Source organism: Halichoerus grypus, chromosome 10 (assembly GCF_964656455.1).
Source record: "Halichoerus grypus chromosome 10, mHalGry1.hap1.1, whole genome shotgun sequence".
Lineage (NCBI taxonomy): Eukaryota > Metazoa > Chordata > Mammalia > Carnivora > Phocidae > Halichoerus > Halichoerus grypus.
The window spans coordinates 113,809,389-113,831,864 of NC_135721.1; the positions used below are offsets into that span (position 1 = coordinate 113,809,389).

The following is a 22,476-nucleotide window of genomic DNA, read 5'->3' on the forward strand; positions in this document are numbered from 1 at the left end:
ACAGGTGCGGGAGTATTACTGATGGTCCCCATCACAAGGGAGGAGGGGAGTATTACTAGCACACACAGGGTGGGGGCCAGAGAAGCTACTGGAACCAACTAGCCTGCCCACACGACAAAGAACTTTTACACCAATGTCACCAAGGAACACTGATTTAAAACCCCAATCTTCCCTTCATAACCCTCCATCAATTTGCTGTAGCACCTCTCCAGCTGGGTGGTAGCTCATTTCCTGAGAGCCGCTTGCATCTCCCACTTCTTGGTAACTCCAGAGAACCCAGCAGAACGCTCTACCCAGAACACATATTTAAAAAAACATCTGATGATGGGGGGGCGGGGGGGCTCCTCGACAGTTCTTCCACCAGTGAAGATGCAAACCTACAACCCCCCCACCCCCCAGAGGGGCCCACAGGGAAGGATGTTCCTGCTACAGTTCTTTTGCCAAGCCGCAATCTCCAACATGACACCCCCACCGGCAGGGCCCCTACCCCACCCCCCTGTACCAAATGGCCCAGGAGGCACCTGAAAGTAATCACCATCACACGGAGCTGAGAAAAGCCAGCATAAAGCACTTTTATTGCAATAATAAAACTTGAAACTCATACGTAGTGCGGGGAGGTGGGGGTGGGGGGTAGGCAGCAAAAATCTCTCTCACCAAATCACTACACAGGACAGCAAAGGGGTGAGAGGGGGAGGAGAAAAAGCCAGGAAACTCCGGTAAGAGCAGGGGGAGCCGAACATCAAAAACCAGGAGATGCTGAAGCTGTGATGACCAGCATCATTTTCTCAAGACAACACTCAAGGGTTTGTCATGATGGCTGGGCTTTCATCGGGTGTTAAGTGTCTACAAACAGCACCTTCAATTTAAACTTTCGATTAAAATTCTTAAAATTTGGGAAGTGGAGCTTGGATAGCTATGCGATTACAAAAAGTCCTGAATATCCGTTAGAAAAACCACAGGATGGAAAAAAACCAACCAAAACGCCAGGCGGCGAAGAAGGCCTCGGAGGCCCCCGCCGGCCTGGGGACAGGTACCTGTAGTGTCCTACATCGCAGGGAGAGCGTCTGCTTTCGAAAGGCAGAGGCTTTAAGGGGAGGCTGAGGCGGGGCAGTGCAGGCAGAGGCTCTCCCCGCCCCGCTTCCGCTTCAGGCAGGGCTTTTAATTCAACCCAAGGACATCTCTCAGCTGGGAGAGTAATCCGGCCCCCGAGAGCACCTCAAACCTGCTATGGCTTTGCAGCGAAGCAGCGAGAATATTTAATATATCATAGATACAAATTTCATCCAAAAAAATAAAATAAAATAAAGATTCTTGCATCCCACCCCCCCCACACCAATTCCTATTCTAAAGTTAACCCATTACTTGTGCTGTTAATACTTGACTAATTCTTAAGTGGAAACCTAGATCCAAAAGACTGAAACTGAACCTTCACCCCAAAACAAAAACGAAATAAAATGAGTAACTTGAGGTTTATGGCATATAGTTTAGGTCAACACACATACGAGGAGAAAGGGAAAGAGCAAAGCCGGGTGACAGAACACATTCAGTCGGGGTCGATGTTTATACAAAGAGTGTAGTGGAACATCAGGAAAAGCTCCGTACGGATTCGCGCGTGCGCGTCTGGAGGCGCCACATCCCTCCATGGCACATCTGTGGGGAACAGAAAATCTGTCAGTCCCAGCAACATGGTCCTCTGTGTGTGCGGTGGGGGCAGACGCGGGCTGTCTGCCACATCAAGTCCCTTCCCCAGGAGCTGCAAGGTCTCACCTGGAACCAGCCACTTCTGCTCCAGCTGGGGAGAGCCTGCTGGGCTTGGGCTGGCTTCCCAGGTGAGCAGTCTCCTTCCTGCCTAAATTGGTAGTGTTTTTTTAAACCTAAGGTGACATCTACCTTGCTGAGGAGAGCCGGAACAGTTCCCCATTATCACTGGGTCTCCCAACTTGGCTGCACATAGGAATCGCTTGGGGGCTTTAGAAACGTGCCATGCTTGGCTCCCACTCCCAGTAATTGTGGTTAACTGGTCCAAGGTGTGGCCCGGGCATCAGGAGAGTCTTCGAATAGGCTTCCTATGTGACTTTCGTGTGCGCAGCACTAAGTTGGTACATCCCTCAGGTTGAAGAGATTTAGGAAGTGTCTGTGGTCTTTATTCATTTACTCAAACCTACAACTTTCTAGGTGTGCTCTTGGGCTTTCCTTTAAGACCTGTGCAAGAGCTCTGAGATGTTCTTTGGTGGTGTGGGGGGAGGCTTAGGCCAGGGTGACTCGTAGCCCTCTCTCCCTTCATCCTACCAGATTTACAGAAAGCCTGTACCCAAATCAGCGTAATTCCAAGGCTCCCTTCAAATACTTTTATGTCCGGAGGGTTCAGCTCTCAAAGAACAGGAAAGAGGGTTTGGACTAAGTGTAGACCTTCGGGCAGACAGAGGCTCTGTAAAATGTTAAGAGTTCCCTCTGGGTGAGAAGGACAAGTAGAGAAGCCAGGGTCGCCAAACCTGACCCAGGTATGTAGGGCTCAAACCACACAGAGAGAAAATAGCTAAGAATTTAAAAAGCCCTTGTACTTAAAGAAGTCCACAGCAGGACAAGGTTAGACCATAAGAGACAGGCTGGCAGCCACTTGTGACAGCTTTTGAACAAAAGCATTCTCACCTAGCTCCTGGCTGTGGTCCTCTGGTTCCAGGGCCAGGAGGGGGGCAAACCTAGAGCTCTGGGGCCAAGTGGAAAGAAGATGGTAGCATTCGTGTGTTTTATGATTCTGATACCCACATGAAAAGTTATGAGCCATTAAGACACTGAGTTTGGTTTCCTAGAGACGAGGGTAAATGGAAGGAAAACAAGTCCAGGAAGGAGAAGCAGGAGAGTCCTAGTCTGCCACTGCCTGGAAGTGACCCTGAGTAAGGTCCTTCTCTCTGGACCTCAGTTCCCTCACCTGTTACACAGGAAGGCTGATCAACTCCTCGGATCCCTTCTTAGGACTGAGAGCCCCGCTGTGCTTCACAAGCAGCCCCCGGCCTCACCTTTCCAGCCACAGAAAGTAAGCGGGCCTGTGTGCTCCAGTATCCCGGGCTTGGCCCCGAGGCAGCCAGCCCAGGGGGACAGTGCCTCTCTCACACCCCCTCCCGGGCAGTGGCCTCGCTCTACACGGCGAGGGGGCTGCACGCACTAGGACACGGTAAGCAGTCTTCAACAGTCTTCCTTCTAAAGAACTAAAATGCTGGCATTGTAATTTGGCCACATTTCTGGTTCCCAACTCAGTTTTAGTTTCTAAGTTAAATATAAAAGCATCCTTCATTTAAACAGCTACTATCAGCTGCCCCATCCCAATGAGTTTGTTGGAGAGCATATGCCATCCCTTTCCACAGGGTGACAAACTTTTGCATTCAAGGTGTATACTAATAACTAAAACTGAAATGCTACCCAATAGAGCAAGAATGTAGGGGGAGAAGAAACCCTGGCATTTTTGGTTCTGCTACCCACCAAGCACTGGGTGTAACATGGGAGGTACAAAGGCAGGAAAAGACCCTTCAGCACTCACTTCCTTACCCAAGAATGGGGAGCTCAGGGCGGAGGCCATTCCTGTCATTCCAGTTTCAGAAGCTCCACGTCAAAGACGAGAGTGGCATTGGGCGGGATGATGCCCGGGTGCCCGGTGGCACCATAGGCGTAGTCTGGGGAGATGGTTAGTTTGGCTCTCTGACCCACACTCATCTGTGAGAAGAACAAAAAGACAGACTCAAGCGGACGCACTCCCCAACGGTCTCTGTTAGCAGCAGGGCTGTTTACTGGGGTGTCCCTTAGCGAGCATCACGGGACTTGGACACACTAGGGACCATGTGGGGGCCCGGGGCCCGGGCACCTCCTGGTGCAGAACCTGGAGGATGGCCATCAGGCTGCACGATCCCTGCATCTGGCTCTGAGGGGCCCAATACAGATGACATGCACCTTTCTGCGCAGGCCTCGCTGACCTGACTCTGGGCAGCCAGCACTGTGCCAGGGCTGCCACTTGGGCCTTCACGTGGTGAGTGGCATCTATGCTCTTAAAAAAGGAGTACTTTGACCAAAACTCTGCTTTAAAAGAAAACACGTACACAGAAAGTAGTATTTGGGGTAGTCTGCTTTTCTGTACTTTCTGTATTTTATACTTAAACTCATATAGAAAAACTTTAACAAAGACATTTTACAAAGTAGCATGTATAGTAGGCAAAAGAGGGAAGTATTTGTATATTTGCACCTTACCTCTATGAACAGAAAACATCTTTGGAAGGACACAAATAATACCAGCATTTTTCCATGGGGAGAACAGAGTACAGTGGCCAGGGTGGAGGGAAATTTTTCACTTTTTAAAAATACGTTTGTACTTTTTCATTTCCTAATCAAATATATAAATAAGTTTCACTATATATTTTCGGAACGGTGAGCAGGCTCTCCGCTGTCTGTCCATCCGTTCGGCACTCTGTGCTCAGCCTCCCGGCAGGGGCTCCCAGCTCTCTGACCCGGCCCCAGACACAGCGCCTAAGATGAAGCCGCAGGCTGCGCTCAGACTCGAATGTGACTCAGAACCCGTGCTCCTCACGTCTCCTTTGGGAAACCGGGACATGCTGGACCAGGGTGGTAAGGGCAGTTAAAAGCATATGGCTTAATCTAATGAAATTCAAAACAGTCATGTCCTTTTACCCAGCAATTCCACTTCCAGAATCTTCTGCTAACAACCCAAATGCCCATTTGAAGGGGGGCGGTTTCACAGACCCATCCGCACCAGGGGTCAGCCACTAGAAAGAACACAGTGGCCTTAAGAGCACGGAAAGATGGTGAAGACACAGAGGGGAAAAAAGCAAGCTGCCCAAACAGTACCTGTGGCAGGCCCGCGTACTTGTAAACACGTTAAGAGCAAAACAACAATATCAAAAGAAAGGGAAAAGGGGCATAAGACAACCCCCCCCCCCCCACCCTTCTTCCTGTGCTTTTAACTCAAAGAAATATCCTGTGGAGTTTCAAAGATGCTCTGTGCAGGTCTCAGACCACCCAGACTTCTCACAAGTGACGGGCCTGTGACTGACCCCCAAGCACAGTGGGTCCGGGAGGAGACTGGGCATCTCCCCAACACCCAGTCAGGCCTCGCCAAGCCTGGAATGTCAAACAGGCTGATAACACTATCTCCGTGGCAGCCATGGCTCTTGGAACACAACACAGTTATTGTTCCAGTGCCGGAAGAGCCACAGAAGATGGCTGTGGTGTGGACAATGGCTGGCACGGTCGTGGGGGATGGGCTACGGACCCAGAGCCAGCCAGACACGGGCAGCAGGGACAGAGGTTTCCAAAGGGAAGTGAACCACAAGGATCCTCTCCTTCATTCTTGCACTGCCAACCCTGTACTCTGCAGGAACAGAAATCTAGACCCTTGGGGGTGGGATGGCTTAAAGTTTCTGCAAGTTGAGCAGTCACTTGGAGATAACTCGGTGATGGTTTCTAGAGGAAGTAGAGCAATGTGTATTCTGGAAAGAGAAAGACATCTTTCTCTCCACTTTGGTTACATCTCAATTCTCTTCCGTGAGAGGGAAACAGACAAATTACCCATCACGCAGAGCTGACTCTAAAGCTCCCTGAGTCTCAGGACGCTGGAACCTGGTTAGTGCCGGGAAAAAACCTGCTGAGCTTGATGGAAGGCTAGCACCCAACTGAAATTTGGCACCCCTGAGTCCCCTGTTGTCCACTGGGAATTCTGTCGTGTCGGCAGAACAAAAGCTGTTTACACAAATGGGGAGGGAGGGCTGAGGAAACAGACTCAAGACAAACAAAATGACTCCATGAGTATGACCTCTCAGAAGGGGTCTGACACAACATGGCCAATAATAAGACAAACGCAAATTAAAACCACACCAAGATAACGTTTTTCACTCATTGTATTGTCCTGAATCCAAAAGTTGAACGACACACTGCTGGCGGGGCTGGGAGGAGACAGGCACCCTCCCAGCCCACTGGTGGCGGCTCAGTGTAATCCCTACGGATGGCAACTTGGCACTAGGTCAAAATACAGTGCACACAGCCAGTGAACCACTCACCCCTCCTTCTGAGAATCTGCCTATGGCAACACTGACACAATGTAAAATTAAGTCCACACGAGATTAATCACTGCAGCATTGTTTATAATAGCACAATACTGGAAATGACCATCAACAGGGTACTGTACTGATGAAATAAATAAAATACACCCACCTAAGGGAATGTGGGAAGAGAGCTTCCTCCTCTTTTATGTCCGGATATATACAGTGTGAAAGATTAAATGAAAAAGCAAAGTGCAGAACACTGTGTGTGTCTACAGCAAAAAAAAGAGAAAAAGTATGTTTTCGTACAATGCTTAAGGAAACTCTACCAAAAAAAATACCATGAGTTGCTGGGGGTGAGGGGACTGGCAAGACGGGGTGGGATGGAAGTGAAATAAATTTTCCACTCACACCTTTTTTTTTGATTTTTGAACCATATGAATGTCCTACCCAGAAGCATCATTTAAAAGGTAGACACTAGGAAACAAAACAAAACAAACGAGAGCATACCTGGGCAACCCCTTCTTCCCAGCCTCGGATCACCTCCTGCTTGCCTAGCATAAACTTAAAGGGCTTGTTTCTGTCCCGGGAGGAATCAAATTTCTTTCCATCTTCAAGCATCCCTGTGAAAAAGGGCAGTGGTAACATGAGCAACAAGGAGTGATGACATGAGGCGAGTCAGAAACCGGCAGCAGAGTGCCCATCCCGGACGCCGGCGCTGAAGGGCCTGGTGGGGCTGCCGGGGGCCTGAGGAGGAAGTGTGGCATCCAGGGAGGATTTCCTGCATCCTCAGTGGGCCTCTACGGAGTTGGGATAGTCCCCTCCCCAGGGGCTGTGAATGTTCTTCCCAACTCCAAGCAGTAAGCTGACCACCAGAGGCAGGCAGCTGTCTGCCCTGGCCTGTGAATGGGAAAGTGTCCACGCTCCCGACATGAATTTCCATCATACGTGAACCTACTCAATCCTCCCCCAGCACTGCCCCCATTTCACAGAGGAAGGAAGTGAGGCAGAGGGAAGTGTGAAGCAACCTGCCAAAGCAGTCAATCCCAAAGCCATGTTCATTCAACTACTCCAGTGTCCCAGAAGCCAGACAAACCACAGTGGCAGCCTCTACCAAAAGGGGGACTTCCAGAGACGGAGAGGCCACGAGAGGAACAGATACCTGCCACTCCTCGTTCAAAAAGGACCATCGCAGTGGTTTCTCTGGAAGCCAGAGTCAGCCAATGAGATAGCCATCACTGAGGTCCTGAATTGTCAAACCACCATCCCAGACTGGAGGGGGTAAGCCAGCTGTTGACCTTCAACTAACGCAAGGCAGATTTCATTGGAGGCCGAGGGTGGGTGCCCATGATCGTTCTAAGTATCACTCAGAAGACCCAGCAAAACACAGAATGCTGTTGTGTTCGGATGTTTTCAGAGAAGGAGGGAAATCCTAACATAAACCCCAATGTAAAAAACAATGTCAACCCTTGTAAGTGGGATGGGGAAGCAGAGATCAATTGAGAGCTTTATCAGAGCCACCAGACTAGCTGAACTTTGACAAAATAGGAAATGGGCAATGGCGGGGACAGGAACTGCTGTCCTAACAGAGCAGGAAGGCAGATAGATGTCTTGAGCAGAGTGGGTGCTGCTGCCGCCTGAAGTCTGGAGCTGGGGGCTGAGGACTGAGAGGTAGATAGGAGGGTGGGGATCCACCCCTGCCAAGTCAGTGCAGGGCCAGGAACTGCGGCCCCAGAACTAGCAAGCTGGGGTGTCCACGGAGCCCATCTCTTCCCCAGAATACAATCATGGCTGATAGAAGAAATGACAAATGGCCGGACTTGAGTAGTTTCCTATAAATGAGCAGCTGGGAGAAAAATAGATGTCCGCCCTCCAGAACTCTCACGGTAGTCCGTCCCTTCTGAGCTCTACTGCACACACTGAACCCGACCTACTCGAACCCTGCATTAAGGGTGAGAGTAGGCAATGAGCAGTATGGAGTCTCAGAATCCTTTGACCAGGCAGAAAGCCCTTCCATCCACCCACCCGAGCCTGCTTAAAACAAAAATAAGGAAACCAACTCCAAGGCTTAGTTAACCTACCCATGGTCAGAGTCAGTGGGTAGTGGGGCCTGGCTCCAGAAAAGGCAAAAACAAAAAATAAAAAAGCACCAAATAAAACACAAAACAAAACCCCCACATAAAAAGAGAGCGAGAGGGGCGCCTGGGTGGCTCAGTCGTTAAGCGTCTGCCTTCGGCTCAGGTCATGATCCCAGGGTCCTGGGATCGAGCCCCGCATCGGGCTCCCTGCTCCGCGGGAAGCCTGCTTCTCCCTCTCCCACTCCCCCTGCTTGTGTTCCCTCTCTCGCTGTGTCTCTCTCTGTCAAATAAATAAATAAAATCTTAAAAAAAAAAAAAAAGAGAGCGAGAGACAGAGAAGCAACACAGACAATAGCTAAAATGTGGTTTTTAAAACACGGGACACAGCAATAAAGGAGAGTAATCCCTGAGGGGAAACTAACAAGGCAAACCCGTGGACTGCCCAGCTAATACCCTTGGGCGTTTCCAGGGAGAGGAACCTGGATGGAGCTCAAGGCAGCTCCGACTCCAAAGGACACAAACCAGGAAGGAGAGAGGTATAGAGTGAAATCCCTAGAGATTTGCAGAGGGTCCCTCTTGAGTCTTCAGCAGAATTCTAATCAGTGTGTGTGTTTGAGGAAACTACTTAAGGTCAGGAAAAGAACTACCCCAAATTGGAAAGAACAGTGCCCAGCGCTTACACAGAGGTGGCATCAATGACTGCTCCCCGAGGCAGACTGGAGAAAATCCTGGTTTATGAGGCACTGGGTAGGATACCCAGAAGTCTCATCTCAGTAGTGGGGAATAATCAGCCCCAAACTGAACACTGCTCCAGACCCCCGTAACAAATCATTAAAGCAAGACACAAAAGGATCAAACTGTTTCCAAGTAACTTAAGTGTTTCCCAGTACAAAGCTCAAGAAGATTTATAGGAATAAAAATATCCAACACCCCAAAAAGGTAAAATTCACAATGTCAAGCATCCACAATTACCAAGCCTGCAAACAGGAGGGAAAACACGACCCACAATGAGGAGATTGATCAATCAACTGAAACCACCCGAAACTGACAGAGATGTAAGGACAGTAAGAGTCAAACCAAACTTCCAGACATGAAAACTACATTGGGCTGGACCTGGATACCCACAGGCAAAAAGAAAAACCTTGGACCTATACTTCACATCATAACGAAATATCAACCCAAAATGGATAATAGACCTAAGCGTAAACCTAAACCTATAAAACTTCTAGAAGAAAACACAGGGAAATAATCTCTGTTACTGTGGGTTAGGCAAAGATTTTTTTTTTTTTTTTAAAGATTTTATTTATTTATTTGACAGAGAGAGACACAGCGAGAGAGGGAACACAAGCAGGGGGAGTGGGAGAGGGAGAAGCAGGCTTCCCACCGAGCAGGGAGCCCGATGTGGGGCTCGATCCCAGGACTCTGGGATCATGACCTGAGCTGAAGGCAGACGCTTAACGACTGAGCCACCCAGGCGCCCCTAGGCAAAGATTTCTTAAGATATGAGGCCAAAAAGCACAATCCATAAAAGGATAAACTGAACTTCATCAAAACTAAAAACTTCTGCCCTTTTTTTTAAGAGAATGAAAACTCAAACCACAGACTAGGAGAAAATCTTTGCAAAGCACATGTCTGATAAAGAACTTTGTATCCAGAATATATAAAGAGCTCACAAAACTCAACGATAAGAAAACAAATAGCTCAATTAAAAAAGGGCGAAAGATTTGAACAGACACTTCACTGAAAAAAAAAAATACAAGTGGCAAGTAAGCACGTGAAAAGATGCTCAACATGATTAGTCATTATAAAAACACGTATTAAAACCACGAGGAGATACAACTACTACTTATTAGAATGGCTACAACTAAAAAGACTGATCATATCATACACTGGGGTAAGGATGTGGAGGAACTGGAATTCTCACACACTGCTGAAGGGAATATAGAAAGGAACGGCCACTCTGGAAAACAGCTGGCCATCTAAGTTAAACATATACCTCCCATATGATCTGACCATTCCATTTATCCTGGATAAATACCCAGGAGAAACGACAGCCATACAAAAACACATATAAAGATGTTCATAGCAGACTCACTTGGAATAGCCAAAAACTGGAACAACCCAAACATCTGCCAACTGGTGAATGGATAAACAAGTACATCCATACAATAGGTAACTATTCAGCAATAAAAAAGAATGAACTACTGATAACACAGAACATAATAATCTCAATTATGCTGAGCAAAAGAAGCCAGACACTGGTCTATACACTGTACAATTCCATATATACAAAATTTTAGAAAATGTAAACTCTGCTGACAGAAAAGCAGGCCAGGGGGTTGCTGGGGATAGAAAGAGGAGGTTTCAAAGCATAACAAAGAAACATATCAAAACTTATGAAATTGTACCCATTAAACATGAGCGGCCTACTGGATGTCAATTATGCCTCTACAAAACTGGGTTTTTTTTAAAGGGAAAAAAGTGAGATTCACTAAAATCTTACATGTGTTCCCCTCCTACAGCCAACTTGGCAGCCAGTGGCGAGGTACTTCCTCCATAAAGGGAGGGAGCAAGTAAAGCAGGCGGCCCGTCAAGTCTCAGCCGCTGCTCCCATTTTAACTCTGGACATCTGTGTGCCGGGACCTGGAGCCCCTGAACAGCAAAACCACCTGCCAAGCTAGTGCCATAATTTCCTAGAATTTCCCAACAAAGCACGCTCTGATGAGAGAAGGCAACTGAGGTTACAGTTCAGACATGACAGCTGACACTCTGAGCTCCAGAGGCCACTCTTAGCAAAACCCATCCCTGGCACGGCCCTCTATTTGCAGCACTGACGGATTTCATTTCTGGCTGCACACAAACCTATGCCTCACGCCCCACAGACTGCCTGGGACAGCTCCGTATTCTCCATTTCGAGAATGACTTTTTTGTCTCTCCTGACTGAACACGGCTTGGGGTCACAAACGGGGCCTCAGAGTCCTACGTCCCTGCGGGGGTCAGCTCAGCCCCTGGCACCCGCCATGCTGGCAGCACTCGTGCCCACTTTAAGACTGGCTCTGCCTGCACAATTTTTAAGAACCAGCAGGACAAGCACAAGGCCTCCATATTTAGACCTCTTCCCTGTGTGGTAGGAAGAATTTGAGGGGTAATCCCAGAATGACAGTTTTTACTTTTAGCACCTTTAAATGACTAATCAGTGAGGGAAAAAAATGGGAAAACCTGGGGATCTCCAGCTAAAAGCACAAGGACCGTGAAAGGAGCAAAAGCTATGGTTGCATGAGGGACCGTGAAGCAGCCTCTGGCTGCTTGTCACCTTCATCTGAGCTGCCTCACAAACGATTCAGCTGTTCTTATGGGGAAGAATCAGACTCCAATCCTTGGAGAGGGAGCAGGAGGGCTTAAAAAAAAAAAAAAAAAAAAGATGTGGAGAAGAATCTCAAGTTCACCTCCCCCACAGCAGCCTGCTGGTTCCTGCTGCTCACCTGTTTCAGGGTGTGCTCGCTCAGAAGGAACCAGCAAAGGCTGACCTGGCCAGCAGCTGCTGAGCAAAGTGCCCTTGGACTATGCTCTTGGTACTTGGCCCAAGTCACAGAAGCAGTGGTGAAGACCCAGGGCCAGGATCTGGAGAGTCAAGAGGACCACGGGGTTATTATTTCACTAATAACGCAACAGCGCGTCATGGAAGGCAGAGCCCCCTGGCCCTCGCCAGGGTGGGGAGGGGGACCACCGAAGGACCTGAAGGGACGGCTTCACACCCGTGGCACTTAAGGCTCATGGCTCACCATGTGGTTCTCAGGGGCTGCTGGCCTCTTTGCAGGGGGTTTCATAGGCAGCATTTTACAGGGTTCAAACTAGAGAGTCTTAAAATTAAAGACGAAAAGCCCAAACCTAAATCCAACAATGATAACAACAAAACAGAACATCCCACACTCCAAACTTGCCAAACAAAATAAAGCTCTTGCCATTTACAGATGGAAGAGGAAGAAAGGACTTCTGCTTTCAACTCAACAGGTATTTTTTTTTTTTTAAGATTTTATTTATTTATTCATGAGAGACAGAGAGAGAGAGAGAGGCAGAGGGAGAAGCAGGCTCCCCAAAGTGCAGGAAGCCTGATTCAGGACTCGATTCCAAGACCCGGCGATCATGACCTGAGCCGAAGGCCATCGCTTAACCATCTGAGCCACCCAGGCGCCCTCAACAGATATTTTCTTAAGTACAAAAGTACAGTGGTTGAATGGAGGAGGGAAAACCAAAGTGAAAGTCACCAATTTTTCTGCAGATATGCATTTGAAGCCCCTTGGAACATTCCCAAATGGATGTACTGACCCAGGTGCAGACGGGCATACTGACCCAGGCTGGGCAGTTTCCCTTCCTCCTCATTACATACAGAAGCTCCCTCAACCGCCTTTCACCTAACTGCCTCGCCAAAGACTACAAACCACAGCTTGCACAGCCCCAGCACAGCCAAGGAGCCTTCAGCCACCAGTCTCTAGTCACCCCTCATTCTTCTTCCCCACGTGTGTTTTATGCTTATTACCAATGGCCCGTCAGCTATGTTTACTCTCAGGCTCATTTATGTCAGTTACACTTACTGAGTATAGAAAACAAACAGTATGCAAAGAAAAAAGAGTGGTCCTAGCTGACCCGTTGGAAAGACTCAACAAAGGCAACTCACAAAAAATACTGCTAGTGAATAAGTGAGTGTGAATGAGACTAACGTATGATTGAAGAAAGAAATCTTAAAAACCTAGAAAGCTTTTTGGGGCGCCTGGGTGGCTCAGTCGGTTGAGCGTCTGACTTGATTTCGGCTCTTAGAGTCCTGGGATTGAGCCCCACGTCAGGCTCCGTGCTCAGCAGGGAGTCTACCTGAGGATTTTCTCTCCCTCTCCCTCTTCCTCCGATCTCACTCTAAAGTAAATAAATAAATCTTAAAAAAAACAAAATCTAGGAAGGTTTGGCACTGATATGACCTCACAATAGTCCTCACTGTTCTGACTTTAAAAGAATCCAAAATTCAGATTTTTGTAAGAACTTTGATGGGAAACTCTACCAGAAGAGCCATCCTAAAAGAAAGATGTGGACCTTTAGCAAATGATTTATGTCTGGATTTGAAATAAAATGAAATAAAATGTTTAGAGAAGCCATGTCACTTTAATGATCGATCAGATATCCACTTGTCCCCGTCATGATGAGTGAAAAGAGATTCTCCACCCTGCGGTAGCTAAGAGGTATGAATCCAAAGCTTATGTCTTTGCTCCATTTCCAGGCCTCTGTGGTTGCATTCCCTGGGCAACCTTCCCGAATTGGGAGTTCTGAGAACTCCATGCACGTGGTATGATCAAAGGTCAAGTGCCTACCCAAAGAGGCAGCCAGCTTCTTCCTCCCCATCACACAAACCCAGTGCAAGAACGTATCCCATCTCTTATCTGGAAATGCTCCTAACCTTTTGCTAAATCTTTTTCGATTCTATGACCAAAAGTGTATTTTCAAAGGAGGTCCCATGATAGGAAGAACACATAGGATCTCAGAACACGAACCAGAATGCATGACCTTGTGGGCATGCCTTTCCATTGCCCACTTTATCACAATACAAATAAAAGGACTGCCACATTATATGTCATGGGGCTGGGGCGGGGCAGCGGGGAGACGCACAGAAGGAAAACAATACTTAACAGTGGCTATTTGGTAATGGTAGAAATATGTGTGATCTTTAGCTTTTCTTTTTTTCTGTTTTCCAGAAAACACAGAGGCGGGAAGCCGTAGGGTATAATGGGCAAAGGCATGAGTTCTGGGGCTTGGCTCCAGATGATTATAGTAATCCCCTACCCGGTGTCCCTGCTTCTGCCCTCTTTCTCCTACAGTTTAAACTTGGCACAGCAGCTAGAAGGACATTCTCCTAAAATACAAGTCAGACCCTATTACTCCTCTGCTCCAGACCCTTGCATGGCTCCACATCTTACTCAGAATAGAATCCAAAGTCCTAAAAATGGCCTAGAAGCCCTGCAAGGGCTGCCACCCCATGCTGGCATCCCGCTGACTTCATCTCTGATGACTCTCACGCTTTTCCACTCCAAGCACATGGGTTCCTTCTGTTCTCTCTAGACACCAGGGATACTCCCACCCCAGGGCCTTTGTCCCTGTTGCTCCCTCTGCCTAAAATGCTCTTACCGGACAGTCACATGGATTATTCCCTTACCTCCTTCAGGTCTTGTCTCAAATGTTAACTTTCTCATCGAAGTCTTCCCAGGTCTAGCTAAAATCTCAACCTTCTCTTGTCCCCTCCTTTGTGCTTACTGGCTAATGTACAATATATTTTTGCTTATTAATCATATTTGTTATGTCTTTCCTACTACAGCGTAAGACCTATGAGGACAGGGACTGTGTTATGTCTTCTTCATTTCTGTATTCTTGGTGCTTAGAACAGTGCCTTGCACAAAACATCTGTTTTGTCAGTAAGTACTTGTAGAAAAGTACTTTCCCCTTCCAGGCCTTTGCATTCACTTGGCCAGCTCTTTTCTCCTACCAGCCTGAGCCATACACGTCCAAGACCAGGGGCACTTCTACCCCAGGTGTGGGCTGCTAAGTCATCTCTCTTGTAAAAGTAGGCACAGGGGAAGGCACTCCCTCAAGATAAGCACCTCAAGGGCAAGGCCGAGGCTTTCCCCAGCTCCTAACACATTTGATGAATGACTGAGGGAAGGGCTTGCTGTGCTGACCTGTGTGTCGCAGGTGTGAGAGGAAGTAGTCACAATTTTATTAATCCACAGGAATGGGGCAAAGTCCAAAACATAATTTTCTCATTCTTATTCTAACTTAAAGGAAACAGAAATATTATACCAAACATAACAGGAATGTGGGCTTTGTTCACCTCTGCTAGAGTCCTAAATGACCGGAGTGACTCCATGCCAGGCACTGATGGGGAGAGACCCTGGAGACCACCACCAGTGTGGGTCTGGTCTCCTGAGGCCTGCAGTCCACTGGGGAAAGAGGGGAGGCAACTGTACACAGCCTGACTGTGAGCAAGGCCATGAAGGAGATGGACGGGCACTTTGCTGGAGAATCAGAGGCGCATGCTGTATGCATGTGTGAAGAACCACTTTAGCCAAGGGTCAGTCAGGGGAGACTCAATGAGGGGTGCCCCGTAAACTGTGATTGATAAGAGCCTGCCTGTGGCGGGGAGTGGTGGCAGTGTGGTGGCACCTAAGCGCAGGGCCAGAGAGCTCCCTGGACGGGACAGGCTTGGTGGGTCAGGAAGTGAAGGCAGGCCAGGGCTGTCTGAGCTCCTGGGAGGGGAGGAGTAAAGGCAGGGAGAGCAGAGATGGCAGCACCCAGGAGCGGATTATTTGTCCCTACGCCCCACTCCCTTTCCTCCTCCTCCTCCCCCTCCTCCTCAGTGTCTTTGCACTGCTAGAATTTATCCAGCTGAAGTTAAAGGGAGCTGGGGGAAGGAAGGAATACAAGGACTCAGTTGAGTTCTTCAGCAGGTAAAAGAACAGGAGAAGAAAAAGAGAAAAATGAACATCACCATGAGCACCAAAGGGAGAACTGCACAGTACACACCTAAGTTACCCAAAATACCCCTGGCCTTTTCCATGAGAAATAGCAGGTGACAAGACTATTTTTAGAGAAAATCCCAAGGCAGACAAGTGATCCCTAGTTTATAGATACAATGAACCCATCAGCACTTCATAAAATCAGTTTAAGTAGGCTCCACACCCAACATGGGACTTGAACTCACGACCCCAAGATCAAGTCACATGCTCTACTGCCACAAAATCAGTTTTTAACCACCAAAAACGTTCAAGTTAAAAAGCCTATGGATGAATGGGTAAATTTCATGGTACATAAATTATATCCAATAGAGCTGTTAATGGAAAAAAAAAAAAGTTTATGAGACCCACTGAAAGGAACCAGAGCTCTCTGGAGAGATGACTGAGGCCAGGACCAGAGAAGGGGAACCAAGGAAGTGATTAAGGAATAAGCGGAGCATATCAAAAAGGTACCGGGGAGGCAGCCCAAGGGGCTCCGACTGGCCAAATCTGGGACAATGTATCAAAAAGAATACTGAATATCAATGATTTTAAGCCCTGAGGAAATTTATGAGTCCACAGTATACTGACAACAAAAAAACAAGTCAATGGGGGTGGGGGGAGTCATTTGTCACCACTGGGGAAGATGACAAAACAAATGCCTCACTTTAAAATTTGGTAATTAAAGGAGAAGAATTAAGCTTTACCCTATTTTATGGAACGGCAGCTGATAAACGTAGAAGGTATAAAGGAATTTTAAAACTGCCACTCCATAAATGCCAATGAAATGCTGTCTTCCAGCAGGAATGATCAGCGGTGCAATGCCACAGGCAGAGGGTGGGTGAGGACCAGGCACAGGCAAGCTGCCCGAGAGCCCCAGAGATTGTCTGCCAACTGCAAAGGGGAAAATGTACCTTTACAGAAGAGATCAAATTCGGCAGCACAAGCAGGGGGGTGCCCCACGGTGTGCTGAGCATGGAGTACAGGGTGTCACGTGTGAAGTGATGGAAGACGGCCCCAGGCGGGGGCGGGAGTCGGACAACACCGGAGCAAACCGGGGACCGGCGCAGGGCATTCAGAAGGGAATAAGCCTGCTCTCTCTGAAAACCCAGGGTCATTAGGAAAAAAACCAGTGTGAGGACTCATCTAGGTTGAGACTAGACACAATATCCAACTGCAGTGAGTAAACCTTCAAAGAATTCTGGTTTCAAAAAACTAACACTTTAATGACATCTGGGGTGGTTTCAAGATGAATTTGGCTTTAGGTACATTTAAATCATTTTAAGTTTTCTTAGATGTGACCGGTAGGAGGATAAGGAGAATATTCTCATTCTTAGAGCACTCTTGAGTATTCAGAGGTGAAGTGCCGTGCTGTGTGCAGCTCAAGTGACTATGAACAACCCATAGATTACACATACATGTGTGTCTATTCTCTAAGGAGAGAGAAAACGGCAAACATGACGAAATGTCAACCATCACAGAATCTAGGTCGTGGGCACAGGGGTATTTATTTTGATTTTTCTCTATGTCTGAAAACTTCACAAATAAGAGTTACACATACACACAAGTATGCTACAGGGCCTTCAGCTCACTTAAGACAAGCGAGCCTTCTGCTCTTACCTGTGCAAGGAGAGAACAGGACACCTGCGTGACTGTGTATGCTGGTAATCACAATCCCAGAGGAAAGAAAATAATGCTTCCAGAGCAAGGTCTATTTCCAAAATGTTAAAACGCCATTACGTTCAGGAAATGTGAGGAGAAAACGAACGGACGCCCTCGGACGGCAGCTATGCCGGTGGAGGGCACAGCGTAATGCACAGACTTGCTGGACCGCTGGGCTGTACACCCGAAACCAACGAAATGTTGTGTATCAGCTATACTTCAACCAAAAAAAAAAAAAAAAAAAAAAGGACTGGCACCTTGAATTACACAGCCAGGCTGGTATAGCCCAACCCTGCCTCTCTTGTGTCCACCAAGAAACAAGGAAAGGGAAACAGAAGCTAACAACCTCCCTCGGTACGTACAATTAGCAGATCGGCTGCACTTTCTTAGCCAGTATGTTCTATTCGGTAGGTAATGTGTAGGCCTGTTTGAACATGAACCCTCACTCAGACCTGTCTCTCTGATCAGTGCCTACTTCCCTATGTGTAAAGGAATGGAGGCCGGGGTCTGGGCCACTCTGAGGGCTGACACCTCTCTCTCACTCTAGGCATGCCAGGTGGTGCTGGCTGGCTGAAGGAGCGGCGGGGATACATCACCCAGTGCCTGGGACACAGGCAGTCCCGTGAACTCGCCCCCAGCAGGCTATTACTCCCATTTACAGAGGGCACACGGAAGCTGACACAAGTGGGACAATTTGCCCACGCGCTCATAATATGTTACATGGCAGAGGCAAGGTCCGAAACCCAGCAAAGGACCTCACATCCCCTTTGGGGCTCACCGTCCACCTGGCACCACCTCTTCCCTCCTGCTCAGGCTGGCGCACGGCGCTCAGGATACAACCAGAACCCTGTTTCTGACCCTGCCCTCAAGAGTTCAATGCTCACACAGTAGCCAGAAGGGAGTGGGCCTGTTAAAATCCAAGTCAGCTCATGACCCTCTGATGGCAGCCACCTCACTCGGAGAGAAAGCCAACAAGGCCCCACCATCACCTCCTCCTCCCACCACCCAGTCCAGCCACACCGGTCTCCTTGCTGTTCCCCAAACACAGCAAGCATGCCCCAGCCTCAGGCCCTCTGCCTGGAAGACTCTAGCCCTGGGCAGCACTCTGCCAGCTCCCCAACCTCCTTTGGGTAAATACTAAAATGTCATTTTGTCCGAGGCCTTTGCCAACCACCCTCACCAAAAGCAGCACCCCCTCCCCAAGCCCGCACTCTGCCTTCATCTCTCCACAGTGCTTCTCGCCACCTGACATTGACACCGGCCTCGTCACCCCAGGGAAGGCCCACCAGATCAAGTCTTTGCCTATGTAGCTCACTGGCCATGTCCCCAGTGCCTGGCTTGCTGCCACTGCTCGATAAGCACCGGCTGCAGGAAGGAAAAGGGTCCTGTCGCAGCCCCCCTTAACAGTACAGCCCACCTGACTGAAGACACCATGCGGTGGGGGTGGTACCGGACCCGCCTGCGGAGCCTCTGGGGGTGAGCCTTCCTCCCAACATCAGAGCAACCAAGAAACACCAGTAGGCGGGTGGGTGGACGAAAGCAGAGAGAAGGGGGGAGGCAGAGGTGAAAGAAAAGCAATGGGCTGGAGGCAGGGCTGCAGGAGAGTGGCCACCTCAGCTGCCCTCCAAGTGGACCTTCTGAGGAGGTGGGGCTGAGGGACCCCTGGTTTTTCTCATTTAGAAAGCCAGGTTACTGACAACTTAAACCCAATCCCAAGGGTGAGATGTCAACTAGTTTTTAAGAGGATAAAAAAAGAATTCCTTCAATCCACTTGAGGTTGCTCTGACCATGGCAGGCATGTGGCTCACTGATACGAGCAAAAGGGACATAAGCCTAGCTGTGTGTCAGGACAAGCTCAACAATAAAGATGACGAAGCTATCGGAGGCAAGGAGGGCGCTGTGAGAATCCACTTGATCCTCAAGGCACATACTTGGCAGGTTATCCTTCCACCTCCTTCCTCCCACCTCAATGCCTGTCATGCCACTAGGAGGTGCTTGGCTGGTGACAGCAGAGTTTTCATTTTCCCTTCTGGCACCACAAAGAGGTGACGCAGGCTTTTCTTTGAAGCCATGTGCGTGCTGTGCTCTGCTAGAGGCCACAGAAGGCACCAGAGGGAGCCTTGAGAATGGCCTCAAGGCTAGGACTGGCAGCCACCAGCAGCACTTAGAATGTCCATGTGGTGAAAGTCAGTCTGTGCTCTGCCTATCTCCGGCGGCCGAGAGGGGAGTCTGGCCACCTTCCTTCCACTGCTGTTTCTCTGGACCTGCCCCCAGAATCAGCAGCAGCGGACAGCACGCCAGAGCAGGCTGGACCAAGTGTTTGCCTGACCCGAACCTGGGTCAGAGTCTCCTTCCTAGGAACTGTAATCACTGGAGTCACACAGCCAAGCAATGTGAGAAACTGGGCACGGGGGTGGAAGGGCACGCAGGGGACTTCCAGCATCCCCCACTTGGGAAAGGCGGAGAAAAAGAAATCTGACAAGGGAATACTGACGCAGCCAGGCAGAGAAAAACAGGGATGGAAACCAGGAGTATTATGCAAATTTCTTCTCCCTTCTTGAGGCCCAGTGGGCTTTCTGCCTTTGAAGACCCTCAAGTCCTTATGGTACTCCCCCACCCCCATCATGTTCCCTCAAGATGAATTCTGTTCCCATAGGCTTGAAAGCCTTTGCTGCTACAGATGAAATCTCAGAGCGCCTACCCATTCCTCTCACGCCCCCACAGGTCTCAAACAGGTTCTTCCTGGGAAGCTGGTGGCAAAGACCCGCAGGAACAAAGCTGCCTGCCCAAGAGCAGCCTATTCTGTGAGCAAGAGGCAGAGCTGGCTTCCCACTAAGGCGCCTTTGTAGAGCTTATCAAAAATGAAATGAAAAAGAAAGCTTTTGTCCCAATGCATGCCAGGGCCCTGCTGCTGTGCTGGGAGCGTGTGGGTGGGTGCCACCCTCAAGGAAAACACAGACTTGGAGAAGAGGCACTGGGAGCCCTGATGGTGTTCTGGGTCCCACGACCATCTGTTCTCTTAGGAAAGGCTCCAGACATGCTGTGTGGGGGCGTTTCACCAAAAGGCACAGTGAAACATGGTTCTGCCTACATGCTGTAGATCCAATCCTGCCATTAGCACCATAAGATGGGTAAGCCATGGCTGAGGGGCAGAGACTTGGGAGTGAGACAGATATAGCCAATCATCCTAATATGGCTACTTATCAAATGGGGGTGGGAGAAGTCACTTCATCACCTGAGTCCCAGTGTCTGCCCCAGTTGGCTGTGGGAACCGAATGAACTGCCCACTCACCCCAGCACTGTAAAACGCAATGCTTACTCTTTACATCCCACGGATCAAAAGCAACCAAACTGACAAGCTTTCCTCCATTAGAGCTCCTAGGCTCAGGTGCTGACCGTGGCCTACAAAGACAGCCATTTAAAATGTCAAAAGCACTTTCCAGTTTCATTTCACAGGCATGAGAAAGTTCCCTATGAAGATGGGTTTCAATACTTCCTCCTTGGGTGGCCTTTTAAAAGGTTCTAGTTCTTAACTCCCTCCACCCCCTGCCCCCATTTCTGCCCCTGGAGAAGGGCCAGAGAAACAAAACAGCCAAGTAAGTAAAAGGGCATGGGAAGGGAGATGTTAGGTGCCTTTCTCTTCCTTCCCTACAGAGAGTCATTTCCCTTAACAGAGGGCTCCCCCCATAATCTGGGAGAGAAGGGTAGAGCTCATCCCTGAGCAGCTTAGTCCTAACTGCCTACAGCCTACTACCCAGGAGGAGGAGGAGAAAGAGGAAAAGGGAGGGAAGGAGAAGAAACAGAGGAAGGGGGAGGAGAAACAGAGGAAAGGGTGGGAAGGGGGAGAAAGGGGAAGGAGGAGGGGGAGGGAAGGTTATTCATATCAACAACTGTGGCTACACCAATCACCTCCCCCCCCCACTCCAGCCCACAGCCATGGAGTCTCCGCCTGCTCAGCCTCCACCCCCCTCCCCAATACAACCCAGGAGGACCTTGTAAGGGCATGGAGTAAAAGATGGTCTCAAGGCATCCACTCTGAAGTCTGAATTCTGGCAGAGTCTAATTCTGGCTGAAGGTCTACAATCTCCGTCGGCTTACATTACTGTTTGTTACTCTAACTGGGCCTCAGTTTCCTTCTCTTTAAAATGGGGGGGAGAGAGTTTCTACTCCTAGGAGGGTTGGGAGTGGGGGGCTAAATTACACGTTCAGTCAGCCTGGGCCGTCGCTGCCACTGAGGCTTGGATTTCTAAGTGGCTCAAAAGTAAAAAGAGGAAAAGGACTGTGCGGATTAAGCTCCTCCAAGGCCAGGCTGAACCAAAGCAGCGCCTTAGGCACCCGGGCGCTTCTCCAGCCGTGGCGGAGGGATGAATCCCGACTTCGGAAGAGGCAGCTCCGAAGACTGGAAATTACCTCGCCCTTATCTCCATCCAAAGAAGGGCCGGAAGGGGAGGCAGGGTGTCACCCGGGACACAGATATGGTACAAATCCTTTCTGATGGTTCCTGGCCAGGGCGCTGCCCGTTCCGGAGCATATGACCTTGCGCCAGCAACTTCATCTCCCTCCCCAAGCCTCAGTTTCCTCATCCGTGCAGCGGGCACAGAATTGCTCTGGAAGCGCGAAAGCGCCGGCCCAGACCGTCCCGGGTTCGGCAGGCCAGAGGTCGCCCCCTCGGGGGCGCTGCCACCGCCTAGGCCTCCGCCTTGGGCCACGCGGGCCCCGCCGCCACCACGCCCCGGGCCTTTGCCCCCAAGCCGCCTTGGCCAGCCGCCCGGAGCCGAGACCCCTACCCCCCCACCCCGCGAGCCCGCCAACTCACCCGTGTAGTGCACCACGCATGTCTGGCCGCGCTTCGGGAAGGTGCGCCCTGAGGAGGGAGACAGACAGACAGACAGACAGACGGGAGCGGTGAGCGGATGCGCGCGGCAGCGGGGGCACTCCGGGCCCGCCGAGCGCGCCTACTCACCGTCTCCGGGGGAGATGGTTTCCACCTGCACTCCCATGGCGGCGGCGGCGGCGGCGGGGGACGCTGGGCGCGCGGGCGGGCGGGCGGCGCGGCGGGTGGCGTGGACCGACAGCGGACCTGGCGGCGATCCCCCGGCTCTGCCTCGGCCCTCGGAGGCTCGCCTGCGCAGGCGCGCGCCCCCGCACGCCCCGCCCTGCGTGCGC

General features: G+C 49.8%; 1 protein-coding gene across 4 annotated transcripts; it reads right to left on the reverse strand.

The window, feature by feature from the left end:
* Window positions 1-556: 556 nt before the first annotated feature.
* On the reverse strand, window positions 557-22,459 carry FKBP1A (FKBP prolyl isomerase 1A). 4 transcript variants are annotated; one of them, XM_078057082.1, is made up of 5 exons: window positions 22,274-22,436; window positions 22,127-22,174; window positions 6,552-6,664; window positions 3,536-3,708; window positions 557-1,650 (listed from the first exon to the last, which is right to left on the reverse strand). In XM_078057082.1, exons 1-4 carry the CDS (start codon window positions 22,308-22,310, stop codon window positions 3,580-3,582), a joined length of 327 nt encoding a protein of 108 aa, XP_077913208.1. In that variant the 5' UTR covers window positions 22,311-22,436; the 3' UTR covers window positions 557-1,650; window positions 3,536-3,579. The 4 variants fall into 4 exon arrangements, with proteins under 4 accessions (XP_077913208.1, XP_035980388.1, XP_035980386.1 ...); XM_036124495.2 differs by having other exon boundaries at window positions 3,544-3,708; window positions 22,274-22,425; XM_036124494.2 differs by lacking the exon at window positions 557-1,650 and adding an exon at window positions 6,214-6,313 and having other exon boundaries at window positions 3,574-3,708; window positions 22,274-22,459.
* Between the last annotated feature and the right edge of the window lie 17 nt (window positions 22,460-22,476).